General features: G+C 37.6%; 2 protein-coding genes across 5 annotated transcripts; one reads left to right on the top strand and one right to left on the bottom strand.

Annotated features, from left to right (window-relative positions):
- Positions 1 to 491: 491 nt before the first annotated feature.
- On the bottom strand, positions 492 to 10,434 carry dhrs13b.2 (dehydrogenase/reductase (SDR family) member 13b.2). Of its 4 annotated transcripts, none has more exons than XM_073862812.1 (8): positions 10,229 to 10,427; positions 9,783 to 9,956; positions 9,410 to 9,685; positions 8,651 to 8,983; positions 8,237 to 8,566; positions 7,711 to 7,803; positions 7,576 to 7,595; positions 492 to 1,010 (listed from the first exon to the last, which is right to left on the bottom strand). In XM_073862812.1, the coding sequence occupies exons 1-8, from the start codon at positions 10,272 to 10,274 to the stop codon at positions 1,002 to 1,004; spliced, it is 1,281 nt and encodes a 426-aa protein (XP_073718913.1). In that variant the 5' UTR covers positions 10,275 to 10,427; the 3' UTR covers positions 492 to 1,001. The 4 variants fall into 4 exon arrangements, with proteins under 4 accessions (XP_073718913.1, XP_055052535.2, XP_055052531.2 ...); XM_055196560.2 differs by lacking the exons at positions 7,576 to 7,595; positions 7,711 to 7,803; positions 8,237 to 8,566; ... (2 more) ...; positions 9,783 to 9,956; positions 10,229 to 10,427 and adding exons at positions 1,250 to 1,269; positions 1,448 to 1,540; positions 1,694 to 2,023; ... (2 more) ...; positions 2,901 to 3,074; positions 3,345 to 3,632; XM_055196556.2 differs by lacking the exon at positions 492 to 1,010 and adding an exon at positions 5,780 to 7,355 and having other exon boundaries at positions 7,711 to 7,746; positions 10,229 to 10,434.
- Positions 10,435 to 10,612: 178 nt separating this feature from the next.
- Positions 10,613 to 15,269, top strand: gemin4 (gem (nuclear organelle) associated protein 4). Its single transcript, XM_055196544.2, has 2 exons — positions 10,613 to 10,845; positions 11,976 to 15,269. Exons 1-2 carry the CDS (start codon positions 10,836 to 10,838, stop codon positions 15,155 to 15,157), a joined length of 3,192 nt encoding a protein of 1,063 aa, XP_055052519.2. The 5' UTR covers positions 10,613 to 10,835; the 3' UTR covers positions 15,158 to 15,269.
- The last annotated feature ends 532 nt before the right edge of the window (positions 15,270 to 15,801 follow it).

Raw genomic sequence — 15,801 nt, 5'->3', positions numbered from 1 at the left:
AAGAGAAAGTTCACCCAAAAATGAAAATTCTGTTATCATTTTCTCATCCTCATATTGTTGTAAATCTGTATGAATTTCTTTGTTCTGATGATCACAAAAGAAGATATTTTAATAAATGATGGTATGAACACAGCTGACTTCCACAATATTTGTTTTACTGCAATGGCTGCAATCATTTGTGTGCTTACCATCATTTATAATTATCTTCTTTTGTGTTCATCAAAATAAAAATACAAATTCATCAAATTCAAAACAACATGAGGACGAGTAAATGATGACAGAATTTTCATTTTTGGGTGAACTATCTCTTTAAATCTGGCTTATTATTATTATTTTTTAATTATTATATTTATATAAAGGTGGCCTATGGAGAGATGTATGAGAGAAAGGTGTGAATGCGTGTGATGTTGTCAAAGATAAAACAACTTTGGTTAAGATTTATCTTATATAAATAGAAAATAAATGTGGAAACGATCCAGAGAGTGTAGAAGTGTTTTCAACACATGTATTTTATTGCCCAACATATTCTCAAAGTCAAATAATAAAATGAAAGTTCAAGTATGCCGTTTCTTCAAAGATTAGAAAAAGTTTTTATATTTGTAAATGATACAAGTTTTCTTTTTATTAAATCAAGTTAACCACACAAAAAGTTTTTATATCTTGCATAAATTAGCATGGAAATTCATGATTTTTCTTCGTTACGTTATTTCTTACATTTTTACATTTACATTCGTGTCTGAAAACAATAACTTTAAAAAATTATTTTGATTTTCAATGATTTTATAATTGTATTTCCAAAGCAGTGAATCTTTCACATTTGCACACAGAAAGGCCTTAATAAATTCTGTCAAAAGAGCCTAAAAAATAACTTTAACAGGCATTTGTAAACATCACACTTCCCAGTTTCAAAACACCTGATCTTATAACACAAGCAGTGAGAGAGAAGAGGAGGTGCTCTCGGTTTCCATGGCGTCGCTCTTGAAATCTTCAGGCATGTGCTCTCAGAACCTCTGCACACAAGACACACAGTCTAAACATACAGTATGTGTCGCTGTACATATGGCAAATAAACACTTATACACTTACATCATACTTTCACACATGCCAATACATTCACATACTGGTGCACAAACATCACAGAGAGCCCATTCATCTTATTCACATTAAATCATGTACAGTTGAGGTCATTTGCTCAAATAATTGCACAAAGGATGCTTGTAGCACAGTTATTATTTTTCATAGTAATTACCTTTTTTGCAGCTTTTCGACCTGAGACAGAGAAAAGACAGAAAACATTATGAGCATTAGACTTTGCACAAGAAAGTAAAATTATGAAATTGCATTTATTTGCAAAGAGAATATTGCGTAAGAAAACTATAGAATATAAATAATAAATGAGCAAAATGAGAGATGGGCAATAAATCAAAGTTTTGAACAAATTACTTACCAGCTAAGAACTGAGGCAGCAGCCAAACCAAAACCACCAACATGACAATTATAAATCCAAAGACTGTGATATACCACATAGTCGAGTCAGGTTCTGTGGTCAAAAAAGTGCATATAGAAAGTGTTACATATCCAACATCACACATGCCACCTAGTGGTCGTTATTAATATAATATTTAATTTATAGGATACTTGTATTATCCATAAAAGAGCTTTTGTGAGAATGTTTGTAATACATTCGATTTACCTGTGACTGAGAGGATAAAGCTTTTGCGAATAGGAGTGAGCAAGGACTTGTGGGTTACTCTGCAGGTGTATTTATAACCCGAGTCCTCCAGGCCAGGCTGCAAAAGAAAGAAGGCTGAGAGCGAGTATGTCCCATCTTGGTGAACCCGATGACTGGAATACAGAACATTCTTTAAAAACTCAGGTGTGGGGCTGCCGCCGACCGGTTCTCGTAACCATTCAATGTTTACATCCAATGGATAGTATCCCTCTGCATCACACATAACCTTTTGCTCCCCACCAAGAGTCAGAGACAACGTAGAGCCCACATTCAAAGACACGCGGGGTTGATCTGTGGAGTTAATACAGAAACAAGTAACATTAAACCTAAACTCAAATATTCTCTTTAAATAAAAAAAGGTTTGACTTCTCACCGCTTAGGCTAAGAGGTATATCATGGCTGCCATAAAGAGGAGGGACGAGAACGGAGCAGATGTAAGTGCCCTCTGAATTTTTTCTGGTGGGTGGAAGTTTAAAGGAGGCGTTTCCGACACCGATGGCTTTGACGGACACTCCTGTACCCTCAGATGTCCCTGTACGGCTGGTGTAGCTAAACAGCTTGCTGCGTTCTCCGTGTTTTTGAAGTTTCCATTCCACTGTTACATTGGGATTCTTGTGATCCACTGCAAACTGACAGTGTAGAGTCGGCTCCTTAAGAAACCCCACTTCTACAGAAGGGGTCCGTGTCAGGACAACCATCGCAGCTGGAAAACACATATGCCGATGATACACTATTGCTGGTATACATTAAAGCACAATACAGTAGCTAATAAGCAATGTGAATGCATTATGTTGCTTGACTATTACCTGATGTTGTCAGGAGATCTTTATCATTAACTGGTAGCCATTGTAGATAGTCCACCTGTCCTTTTGCAGGATCAGAAGGTGTGTGTCTGAGGAAAGTGGTGATGATGAACTCGCCTTTATGACGTAAAGTACAGCTGAACCAGACATCATACTCTTGTGCTCCCATAGTAGGCCAACGCATTACAATCCCTCCTGTGCTGTATCTACGGATCTCACAGTTTAATGCGTCCTCGGCTCCCTCCACATAACGCCTCATGTCTACTTTAGAAGCTGCACGAGAGACAACAAATAACCACACAGTTATAGATCTCATTAAATGTAAAGAATTTGAATACTATGAAAATGGGTTAACCTTCACTCACCAGTAACAAGAAAGGTTATAGTGGGGTATAAAGGGCTGTCACCAACATTACCAAACTGAATGACAGCCTCTCTGTGGACATACTGGGTCTCTGTGTGACCCTCCTCATTCACGTGCACTTTCTCATCCACAAACTGACAAGGAAGCCACTGAACATCAACAGATCCATTTACACCTGAAGAAAGAAAGAGCTCGTAATTAATCGCAAATGTAAACAAATATGTAAAACCAACGCTTAACAAAATAAGTAATACAAACACGCGAGCTTCATGAAATTAATTGGATTTTCGTGTTATTATAAAATAGTATAAATATAGGCACGGTGTAACTCGGTCATTTTACATTTGCAATACAATTGTATAACCTTGTTAGCTACGACTGAACTTATTGCACAGTAAGAAGCAAAGAGAAAAGGTTTTGACGACAATAATTTAACCTTAAATACCTGAGCATAGAAGCGCAATGATAAAAGCCCACAAACTCCAAACCATAATGTTTATTGTCGTCCTTAGGACAGTCATTCCACTTTCCTAAAACCGCCATGCAAGCAAGCTGCACTTTCTGTTTCGTTTCATTGTAACCGGGTACTGCACCAGTGAAATCCTAGACCCGGACGTCTTTAAATGGGATCACAGTTAAAGTTAAATTGCTGCAAATAGAGAATAGAGTAAATTAATAAGGCTTAAGAAGATATTAGACATTAAAATACGCAATGAACGACAATAACATAAACATTCTTAAATCTATAAGTCATTGACCGCGAGATGGCGCCAGAGAAACCGTGGACGTAACACGGAAGCAAAAAAATATTATGCATATGGTTAAGAGTCTCAACGAACAAAGCACAATTTAAAGAAAGGAGTAACTTAAAGACAGATAAAAACCAAAATAAGAATAATTTAAAATAAATAAATAAGTACATTTAGGCATAAAAGTCTTTCAACAGGTTAACATAATTTCACTTTCCAGTTTTACTCTATTTAAAGATTTACAGTAAATCAAAAATTATTTTTGAAAAACAGAAAACAGTGGCTTCATTTTTATATACTTACATGAATGTTAAATTTCCCCATTACAAACAAATTGTTCAATAGAAATTGAATTTGTTTATCTCCTGTTAGTGTACCAAAAATATCATTTTAGAGAATTAAGATATAGGGACAATTGTATCTTTAATCACTCATACATACCAGACCATAAAGCACTACTATATGAACAGACATAAAACAAATGTACTGTTGATTCAATCTCAGAATCACAGCAATTCTAAGGATGAGTAAATATCATTCAAGTTTTTAAAGTGTACTTGCTTGGCTTTAGGAATTATGGGAAAAGAAAAATAGTATTTAGCTTGTTAACAGAGATCTTGGAAAATATTTGAAATACATTGTATGGATTAATTTGAATTGGGAATTTCTCTTGGGTTTACATACGTCATTAAAATTAAAGTTAGGCCTACATCAAAACATAAAGGACAGAACGGATGTTTTTAGATCCAATATTCATTAAATGCTCAGTTTTAGTTAGCTGCCTATAACATTTTATAAGTCCATATGAAAAATACTGTAATATACATTAATGTTTACTTTAGTGAACTTTAGCCAACTGTATATACTTAAACTGTAGGATATTATAGTAATTACTATATTTTGTCAGCTGCCTACTACTGTATTCTGTTGTAGTGAACGCTGTAGTATACTTGACTATTTTAAGTTTATAAACACTATCAAGGAATTTCCCAGTAAAGACAAAAGTATACTACAGTATTATTTCATGTGGGAAGGTAACACATTACACATTTTCCAGTGAAAAGTTTGTATACTCCTGAATAAATTGTTATCTGGAAAACGTTTAATATTAAAAGATTATGATTGATTATGATAATTTTTATGCGAATGTTAATTGTGTTTACATACAAGTAATTTTTAGTCCCAATAAACAAACATGCTTCCATTTGTGTTTCATAGTTGAAATATGAATTCATAACTTTGTAAGTAAAAAAACATTGAGTTGTGCATCCAAACTTTACCTTATGAAAATAAACCATGGTTTTATTGTGGTAAAAGTGTAGTAAATGTTTTTTTGGTCTATTGATTACTATCAGCAAAACATGGTTTTACTATACTAACCATAGTTTAACTATGTTTTTTAAAAACCATGTTTGTCAAAATCATGGTTATTTTGCGGTTACCATGGTTTTACTATACTAACCATGTTTTTAGTTTTAACTGTAGTAAAACCATGGTTAAATTTCGTTAGGGTTTACATGCTACTACTGTATGGCTGTGTCCCAGTTCGTAGGCTGCATTCCTGGACTGTTTGCATCACAGCAGCACGACTGAAGGCTAGTAAGGCCGTCCCAATTCGAAGGATCCTTAAAATGTAGCCTCAAAACGCATCCTTCTTTCTCTTTAATTCTGATTCCATTTTTATTTAAACAAGTCAGAAATGTCTCTGATGTGACCTGCTGACAAGTACATTGAGAGGGAACAGCAGGTGACGCAACTATGGTTTCCCTGTAAGATAGTTTGTTTTCATTTCAGTTTTCTGAGAAGAGGAAATCTCGATAACCTCAGACGAGGGGGCCCGTTTCAATTAGGAGGTTCAACCAACTCTGAGGGTGTTTTCACACCTAGTTCGTTTGAGCCCTCCAAATGCTCTAGGAACCAAAAGCGAAACGTACTCAGACCACAGTTCGGTTTTGGGTTCTTTTGTAGTTTGATTTCTTTTTGAGATTGAAAGCAATGAGGTCCCGGTCCGCTTCATGGGTCCGAAAACTTTTTACTAGATGTAGTCGGCCTTAACAACAATGTATCATGTTATCATATAAATGCCACTAAATAAAAATGTGGGAAAAAAAAGTGGAGACAGCTCTCAACCAAAAAGACTTTTATTATATAACAGAAACACCCTCAAGGGGGTAAACAAGACATGAATATAAATGATTACATAAAACAAGGCAAACCAAGACAGGACCCATGACGGTGTCAAACGTGACACATACACACAATGATCCGACACGGGACATCGCACACAATGGCTTAAAATAGGGTAGAACTACAAGGACACACAGGTAAAGGGCGCAAACTAATAATGAATAATTAACAAGGAAACGAGAGGGCAGGGTCAAGACTTAAGACAGGAGAGCACGAGGTACACAAAACATAAACAGGCCACGTGACTCTCCACACAAAACAAGACAACAGTGAGGGCTGCCATGACCCTGTCACACGAAACACATAAAAGCTGACAAGATCATAACAATAAACAGTGTAAAAATAAATTAAAACAGAAAAATGACAGAACGATCCTGAGAGTGTAAAAGTGTTTTCAACACACATATTTTATTGCTCAACATATTGACAAAAATAAAAAAATTAAAGTTCATACATGATGTTCCTTCAAAGATTTTAGGTAACACTTTACGATAAGGTTGTAGTAAACATTAGTAAATGCATTAAAGGTGCAGTGTGTAAATTTTAGCGGCATCTAGTGGTGAGGTTGCGAATTGCAACCAACAGCTCAGTCCACTGCTCACCCCTCGCTTTTGAAACGCATAGAGAAGCTACAGTAGCCGCCACCGGAAAAACATGTAATTGACGGAGACAACTTAGCAAAAAAAAACTTTGTCCGTTAAGGGCTTCTGTAGAAACATGGCGGCACAAAATGGCGACTTACACGTAAGGGGACCCTCGGTGTATGTAGATAAAAACATCTCATTCTAAGGTAATAAAACATAACGGGTCATTATAAAAACGTCTTTATACACCACTGATAATATGGTTTTGTATATTGTTTTGCATTTCTGTCAAAAGATCCTTTTAAAAATTACACACTGCACCTTTAACTAACATGAACAAACAATGAGCAATGCCGTTTTTCAGCATTTATTCCTTCTTGTCAATATTAGTTAATGTCAATCCAGTTGTTCATGTTAGTTCATGGTGCATTAACTAATGTTAACAGTTTAAATGTTTGATTTTAATAATATATTAGTAAATGCTAAATTTATGTTAGGTAACACATTAACTTATTGTTAACAAATGCAACCTTATTGTAAAGTCTTACCAAGTTTTCTTTTTATTAAATCAATTTTGTTAACCACACAAAAAGTTTTTATATCTTGCATAAATTAGCATGGAAATTCACGATTTATAGTGTGTATCTCATTCGTGTTTGAAAACAAATGCATATTTTTTTAAATAAATTAAATTAACTTAAAAAGTGAATGATTTCATAATTGTGTTAAAGTGCATTCAAAGCAGTGAATCTTCTAAATTTACACACAGAAAGGTCTTATTTCTGTCATGGGAGCCTATAAAAATAGTTAGGGTTTTAACAGGCTATTGTAAACATCACAAACCATAAGATTTGACCTGATCTTATAACACAAGCAGTGAGAGAGAAGAGGAGGTGCTCTCGGTTTCCAATCTTCAGGCATGTGCTCTCAGAACCTCTGCACACAAGACGCACAGTCTAAACATACAGTATGTGTCGCTGTACATATGGCAAATAAACACTTGTACACTTACATCATACTTTCACACATGCCAATACATTCACATACTGGTGCACATTAACAAACATCACCCCATTCATCTTATTCAAATTAAAGATCATTTAAATAATTTGCACAAATTATGCTGGTATCATTTTTTTCTATAGTAATTTCTCACCCTAAAGGCACCTTTTCGAGCTAAAAAAAAGAGAAAATGTTATGAGCATTAGAGTTTGCAGCATGCTGTATATGAAGAATAAAATTGAGGGATGTGCAATAAATCACCAGAAGTTATAAAGAAAAAATGACTTACAAGGAATGAAGTGACACAGCAGCTTAAACACAATTCCTAAAATTACACCATTAAGTCCAATGATTTCGATATACCACATAGTCAAATCAGGTTCTGTGATCAAAAGAAGGGCATTGAAAAGTTCTTATACATATTGTTGTTACATATATATATATTCCTGCTATCTCTCTGGTGGATTTGTTGTGTTATTGAAACTTAAATATGGTCTGTATCACTTGCATGGAGATCTCACTAAACCACACGATGTGGGTTCACAGCCACAGCTTCCAAATGCAAATGTCACGCTTAAAATTAACTCCGGACCTTTAACATCCGTCATTTATGAGGAAATTATTTAACAAACAGACAATACCTGTCCATAAAACAACTTTAAAGTCAACTGTCTTATTACTTTTGACCCCTTAAAAAAGTGGGAGCTACATATTAGACGGCTTTAATTCCTAAATACTTTAGCAAATTTGGATGTGAATACAAAGATTATATAATTTCTTCAATAATTTCAAATTTTGTGTTGCATTTTATTTACCTGTGACTGAGAGGATGAAGCTTTTTCGAATGGGAACAAGCAAAGACGTATGGGATACTTCGCAAGTGTACTTATATCCTGAGTCCTCCAGGCCAGGCTGTAATTGAAGAAAGGCTGAGAGCGAGTATGTGCCATTGTGGTGAAACCGATGACTGGAGTGCCAAGCATTTTTCAGGAACACAGGTGAGGGGCTGTCGCTGACTTGTTCTCGTAACCATTCAATGTTCACATCCATTGGATAGTATCCTTCTGCATCACACGCAACCTTATGCCCCTCACCAAGTGTCAGAGACAACGTAGAGCCCACATTCAAAGACACACGGGGTTGTTCTGTGAAGGTAATACAGAAATAAGTAACACTAAACCTAAACTCAAATATTGTCTTCGATTAAAAAAAAAGTGTTGACATCTCACCTCTTAGATGAAGAAGTATATTATGGCTGCCATGAAGAGGAGGGACGAGAATGGAGCAGATGTAAGTGCCCTCTGAATTTTTTCTGGTGGGTGAAAGTTTAAAGGAGGCGTTTCCGACACCGATGGCTTTGACGGACACTCCTGTACCATCAGATGTCCCTGTACGGCTGGTGTAGCTAAACAGCTGGCTGCGTTTCCCGTGACTTCTCTGAAGTTTCCAATCCACTGTTATGTTGGCATTCTTGTGATCCACTGCAAACTGACAGTCTAGAGTCGGCACCTTCAGAAACCCCACTTCTACAGAAGGGGTCCTTGTCAGGACAACCATCGCAGCTGGAAGACACATAAGACACATATGCTGATAAACCTGATGAGAAAACCAGCACTGCTGGTAATGGTATAGGGTGTGTTGGATGCTTGGAAGCATGTTGAAGGCCCCATGAGCTATTTATTGCAGTTTATAAAAGGTATTAAAAAAGTGATTTGTAGATCTTTTTCATGCTCAAACAGCAACATTACACACTAAGGGACGGATCACACAGTTTTTGGTAAACTCTGAACGATAAGCACCTGACTTGATTCACGTTTTTTCCATTGTCCAAATGAATGACGGGAGAGGCGGGCCTTCCGTTGTGGTGACATAAGTTTACAGTGCCTTGAAATAACCAGGGACACACTGTCAAAAGCATTGAAAAAGCATTACAGCACCCCTCTAATTTAATTGTTACTAACAAACAAATGTGGAGACATTATGTTTACTTGATGTTGTCAGGAGATCTTTATCATTAACTGGTAGCCATTGTAGATAGTCCACCTGTCCTTTTGCAGGATCAGAAGGTGTGTGTCTGAGGAAAGTGGTGATGATGAACTCGCCTTTATGACGTAAAGTACAGCTGAACCAGACATCATACTCTTGTGCTCCCATAGTAGGCCATCGCTTTACATGCCCTTTATCTGCTGTGCTGTATCTACGGATCTCACAGTTTAATGCGTCCTCGGCTCCCTCCACATAACGCCTCATGTCTACTTTAGAAGCTGCACAAGAGACAATCACAAATATAGAGTTATAGATCTCATTATTTAAAGAACAAAGAATTTATAGGTTAAACAATGTATGGGAATCTTTACTTACCAGTAACAAGAAAGGTTATAGTGGGGTATAAAGGGCTGTCACCAACATTACCAAACTGAATCACCGCCTTTCTGTAGATATATTGAGTCTCAATGTGGCCCTTCTCATTCACGTGCACTTTTTCATCCACAAACTCACAAGGAAGCCACTGAACATCAACAGATCCATTTACACCTAAGAAAGAAAGAGCTCGTAATTAATCGCAAATGTAAACAAATATGTAAAAAAAGAAGTAATATAAACAGGAAATAGGATTAATAGGATTTTCGTAGTTGTTTTAAAATACTATAAATAAAGTCACTGTGTAACTTGATAATTTTACATTTATAGGCTAATACAATTTTATAACCTTGTTAGCTACGACTGAACTTTGAGGAATCATTACACAGTAACAAGAAGCAAAGAGAAAATGTTTTGACGACAACAATTTAACCTTATATCAATACCTAAGCATAAAATCGCAATAATAAAAGGCCCCAAACTCCAAACCATAATGTTTATTGTCGTCCTTAGGACAGCTTGAACTTTCTTAAAAGCACCATACAAACGCACTTTCTGTTTCTGTTTCACGGTACGTTAACCGTACTGCACCAGTAACGACACCAACGCCTTTAAATGAGATTACACATTCAGTTAAAATTAAATCACTGCAAATAGATAATAAAGTAAATTGATAAAGCTCAATATATTAGACATTAAAATACACAATGTAAGACAGTAACATAAACATTTTGAAACTACAAGTCATTGACCGCGTGATGGCGCCAGAGAAACGGGGGCACGTTTTTCTCTCTTCATCTGTGCACGTTGACACGGAAGCAAACGCACGCTCTTCATTTAAATTCATGTATGAGGAGAAACGTGTAAGACATTAACACTTAAAAGTAATGTTTGAACAAAATTCGCGGAAATAATACGTAAGAAACATCTAATAATTGAAGACATCATATTTTGTAGCGCATCGTAACGGTCGTAATACTTTGTTGGCCTGGTCATTCAATGAATTGGAGATGAATTACTTGAACTGGTGACACTACTTCAAACAAAGCAATAATGGACCAAGGTAAGACAGTAATAAACAGTAACAGTCTTAATAAAGCATGCAATACGTATGTGAATTTAGTTTTTACTATATGTTTTCAGTCTTTTAGGGTAACGTTACGTGGTAAAATTGTATAACTTTATGTGAAATGTTATAACTTTATGTGAAATGCTATCTCCTTACCAATGAAAAATGGTAATCATGATTATTATTATTACAATCAAACCATTGTATTAAATATGCACGTGATGGAAAGTAAATGTAAAGTTACATCCGACCACAAATGACAAAACGGATCTAGCATGTTTTTTTTAGATATATTCACAACATTGATCAGTTTTAATTTGGCTGTATCAATGTAACTTGTTACCTTGGTAACGGTTTATAAGCCCACATGAAAAATACTGTAATATGCATTCATGTTTACTATAGTGACTTGTAGTAAATTGTAGTACACACTGAAGGATATTATAGTAACTTAATTACTATTTGTCACTACTACTACCTACTACTGTATTATGTTGTAGTGAACTGAATTGAAACTGTATACTTTACTATTGTAAGGCTATAAACACTAGTATCAGGGAATTTTTACCACAATTTACTATAGTAAAGGCAAAAGTAAACTACAGTATTATTTCATGTGGAAAGGTAACACATTACACATTTTCCAGTGAAAAGTTTGCATAGACTTGAATAAATGTATGTTGTTATCTGGAAAACGTTTTAATATAAAGATTATTATTGAAATAATTTTTATGCAAATGTAAAAACGTTTGGTCCCAATAAACAACCATGCTTCCATTTGTATTTCTTAGTTGAAATATGAATTCATAATTTTGTATAGGCCATTTCAAAAGATGGAAACAACACTGGTCCAGAAACACTTCCTGTTTCAGTTTGTGACTTTTTTATTTCACACATATATCATTATCTTTAAGATGTTGGTTTAACTTTTTGACTCAGTTTTATATGTTCTGTTGCTTGTATTTTATCCCAACGTTGGCTGCGTCCTTCGAAGACCAAGTCCTCATCTTCGAAGGTCGCATCCTTCTTAGGATCCAGCCTTTGAATTGGGACACAGCTTATATGTGATAGTTATTTGTCATACCTGAAAGAAGCGTAATCTGATGAACCTGCTCTGTTTTTAGAATCATGGCTGAGTTGTGAGAAGACTGCTGTCCTGCAGGGTGGGTTCTTATTGGCTAATCAGATATGTCAACCCGAGCCTCTGTCCTCCCTGAAAAAAGAGGACTGGGAGCAGATCGGACGTCCAATCATTAACGCAGTAAAAGAGATATGCGGAAATTCTCTGGAAAACTCCAAAGACCGACTATACTGGAAAAAGAAGATTCTCTGTATCGTGTGGAGTAAAGTCCTGGAAATGAGAGACAGTGAGGACATTGATATTAGATGGAAGAATGACCCGTTATTTGCTGTACAGAACAGTCTTCCTGAGATAAATCATACTGTCCTGTTTGAGCTGGTGAAGTCAATGAGCTTCTCCTCTATTTATGTGGAGCTGCTGTTGTGCTTTCAACCCTTTGAAAGGTGCAAGGAGCTTGAGCTGATGGTAAATCACGTGACAGGCAACAGCACTGAAGAAGATGTTAAGCTACTGTTGGAGGTGTGGTGGGAACTATTGAAGGGGAGGAGAGGAAATCCCGATACCTTGGACCAGGTCTTTACAGCTCAGTGTTCACACTTGATGACATCCGCAACCGAGCCATCACCGTTGGCATCAAAACGATTCAAACCTGATCCAGAATTCACCTCCATGTGTATGGTAAATATACTGTTTGAAGGGCTAAGGAAAATCAAAGAGTGTATGACTTCCCCTGACATATGTTACCATGCCTTATCAAATTGCCTGGACACACTGTATACCAACTATCTGTTAAGCGGTGCTACAGACCTCCCAATAGAAATGAAACTCCAACATGTCTCTCGCACAGTAAACCTTAAAAAGAAAAATGAATCGATGAATGGTTGTGACTTGGTTGAAGTCATACGTGAGGCAGAGAGAGACCTCACTGCTGCTCTCACTCCTGCTGAAACCAAGCCGTGTGGAATGACGTTCATCCAAGCCATGCAGGTTACGCTTGAGACTATTTGCTCCTGGGATGTTATGGGGCTTCTGAAGATGCCCACCAATGATCCGAGTCCCATGGCAATCCGTCTGAAGGAGAGCCTATGTAGAGTTTTAGCCTCACTGGAGCAGCCGTCACATGCTAAGGACCTGGTTGGAAATGGCCAAACTCTGAATAATTTGAGAGTAAGCTTGAAAGGAGTACTTGCTACTTTATCGTTTACTCTCCCTGAGAGCTATGTCTCAGAATTAGCAAATATTTCAATGATCATCATAGACAATAATCTTAAGGGATTTCAAGGCCTTCCTAAACTGTTTGCCTCCAAACTAAGCCAAGATTTCAGTGTGGTTGAATGGATCAAGTGCCTTGAGAGAAATAAGAGTGTGTTTCGGACAAAAGATCTCGTGATGACATTGATCTCCACGTTTATAGCCAAATGTCAAAGCGATGCTGATATGCAGCACTGCAAACAGCTGAAGGATGTTATTGTGGACATATTCTGCCAGCTTTCCTTACCTGAAAAAAATGCAACTCTTTCACAAATACTCTCTATATCCAGAAAAGGCCTTCATGGATTCCTGCCCAGTTCTTTGACTGTAGGCTTCACCGATGAGCTCAATTTGTCCTTTAACAGCATCATTCAGAGCAATACAAACAGCACCCTTGATGCAGCCGTCTCTGCCGTGGCCCAAGTAGCTTTCCAAAACCCTGAAGCTGCCCTGCGCCGATGCTGCCACATGGCTGTGGTCAACCTTAAAACTCACACTTTAATAGCTAAGATTCTTCAGCAGCTCCCAGGTCTCATGTCTTCACCAGGGATTCACAAAAACACCACAGATAACTTGCTGTGTAGATGTCTACAAGAAACAGTGTGGAGCAAGTTGTCCTCGACTCAAGAGGAGAACCAGTTTTTACAGTTCCTAACTGAGATGATGAAGTGTAACGTTACTGGATCATCAGGAGAAATGCAGAGTTTCCTTCCTCCTGAAGAAGTCTTGCGTGCATTCGTCCAACCACACCTCTTTTCGGCTCCCAGCTCATGCAACTTAGAGTTGTGTCTGCGTCTTCTGCAGTCCGCCCTGACTCAGGATAGCAAGAATGACTCCATACATTGGGTAATGAGCTGCTCTCCATTTCCACTCATATATTGTCTAGCTCAGCTCTTGAATGAATGTTGTAGGTGCTGGGAACAGCCAGTAGAGGGTGACACACTTGTTTCTATGGAATCGAAAGAGCTGCTTTTGTCTGTCCTGCACAAATTGGGGACAATTGTTGGGGAGGAGGTGGCCAATGCACCAGACGTCTGGTCCAGAGCTCTGTTTTGGCTGTACAGTAAAGTCGAGGATCTGGATTGGACAGTGCGTTTTTGTCTGAAGGCAGTTTGGGGAGACCATTTCAAGTATGAAGTCCCAAGCTCTTTGTTGGCTGTGTGTGAGCTTCCTGAACACGAGTGGTCCGGCCTGCAGTTGGCTCAGTATGGACAAGGCACTGGACTTTTAGCATGGCTGGAGTGCTGTACTCTGTCAGACCATGCTTATGAGACACTGATGGAGTCTCTTTCTTTGAACCTGCTGAAACCAGATGATGTTAACATGTTTAGCAAAGGCTTGTTGGTGGCAGTGTCTCAAATCCTCCCCTGGTGCACTGCTGGTGAATGGGAAAGGCTATTGAAAGTATTACAAGAGCTCCTGCGGACCAGTAAGCTTTATGTGCCATACTCTTTAGAGTATGTTGACTTTCTGCCATTACTTGACCTCAGACCATTTTCCAGCGAGTTGCGTCTATCAGTGTTCCTTTTGCGAATCTTTCAGCTGCTCTGTAGTTCCAGCTGCTCTGATTGGCTGTCACCTCAAGGTTGGGCGCATACAGGGCGACTTTATGCCACCGCAATGAGGGGCATTATCAACACAGTCAGTGAAAAGTTGTCTTTGCCATCCATTACAGAATCCCCAACAAGCTCAGAGGATAAAAGTGGACTTTGCAGTCAAGAAGTCTTGTTTGTGTTGAGTCAACTCTTCTGTCACGTGCTGCACGTACAGGTGATGATACCAGGCCAGCCAGAGTCTCTATTCCTGTGTGCCCTTGAGATTCTGACCCACTATGAAACCGTGCTCTCCTCCTATCCCGACAGCTGCACTGCTCTGCAGGGACTCAACACGCGACACTTCTTCACCACTATCGCCGACAATTTACAGTGTGCAGACATGAAAGCTGTTCTCCACCAGAAGATAGCTCAGTTATGAGATCATACAAGGAACTCTGAACAGTGAGCTTTGACTTTGAAACTATGAGTTTGATTTCTGTGTTTTCCTTTTGTTCATTACAGAATACAGTAAATAAATAATGAATGCATAAGTTATGCCGTTTATTCGTTTATATTTGTGCAGCAGTAAATAAAATATAAAAAGAAGCTCTTAGATTTGAACAAAAAGCACTTTTCTGTTTTGCTACATGTTATTAAATGATATACGTTAACAATAAAATTGGGTAAGGTTTTTATTTACAGTTTAATTACTTTTCAATTTATGTCAGAATTTCCATACATTGACAAAGGCAACAATGGTCCCTCATGAGATTACATCTGGGACAGTGTTTTTTTTAACCCTAGAGAACCCAAGGGTCAAATTTGGCCAATGTTAATTAATGCTCAGAGAGGCTGGGTTGTCCAGGTTTAAGTTTTTTTGGTCTATGTCTGCCTGTATTTGATAGACAGAATGAATGGAGAGGACAAGAAAATGCAGGGTGGAGAGAGAGAGGGGTAAGAACCTTGAGCATCTCCACCATATGGTGCAGCACTGCCCACTATGCCATCAGCTACGACTCGGACAGTGGTTTTAACCCTAAAATTATCATAGGGACAAATGTGGAAAAAATTTGTTTTTAATAC

This window comes from Misgurnus anguillicaudatus, chromosome 24 (genome assembly GCF_027580225.2).
Source record: "Misgurnus anguillicaudatus chromosome 24, ASM2758022v2, whole genome shotgun sequence".
In the NCBI taxonomy this organism is placed as follows: domain Eukaryota; kingdom Metazoa; phylum Chordata; class Actinopteri; order Cypriniformes; family Cobitidae; genus Misgurnus; species Misgurnus anguillicaudatus.
The sequence above is the reverse complement of the archived record's forward strand: the minus strand, read 5'-3'. Positions and strand labels throughout refer to the sequence as shown.

Coding starts and splice junctions, on each gene's coding strand:
- dhrs13b.2 (XM_055196560.2), bottom strand. CDS start 3,420: ATGACTGTCCTAAGGACGACAATAAACATTATGGTTTGGAGTTTGTGG. Junction 2,024..2,105: donor TATACCTCTTAGCCTAAGCG/GTGAGAAGTCAA, acceptor TTAACTCCACAG/ATCAACCCCGCGTGTCTTTG. Junction 1,541..1,693: donor CTTTATCCTCTCAGTCACAG/GTAAATCGAATG, acceptor TTTTGACCACAG/AACCTGACTCGACTATGTGG.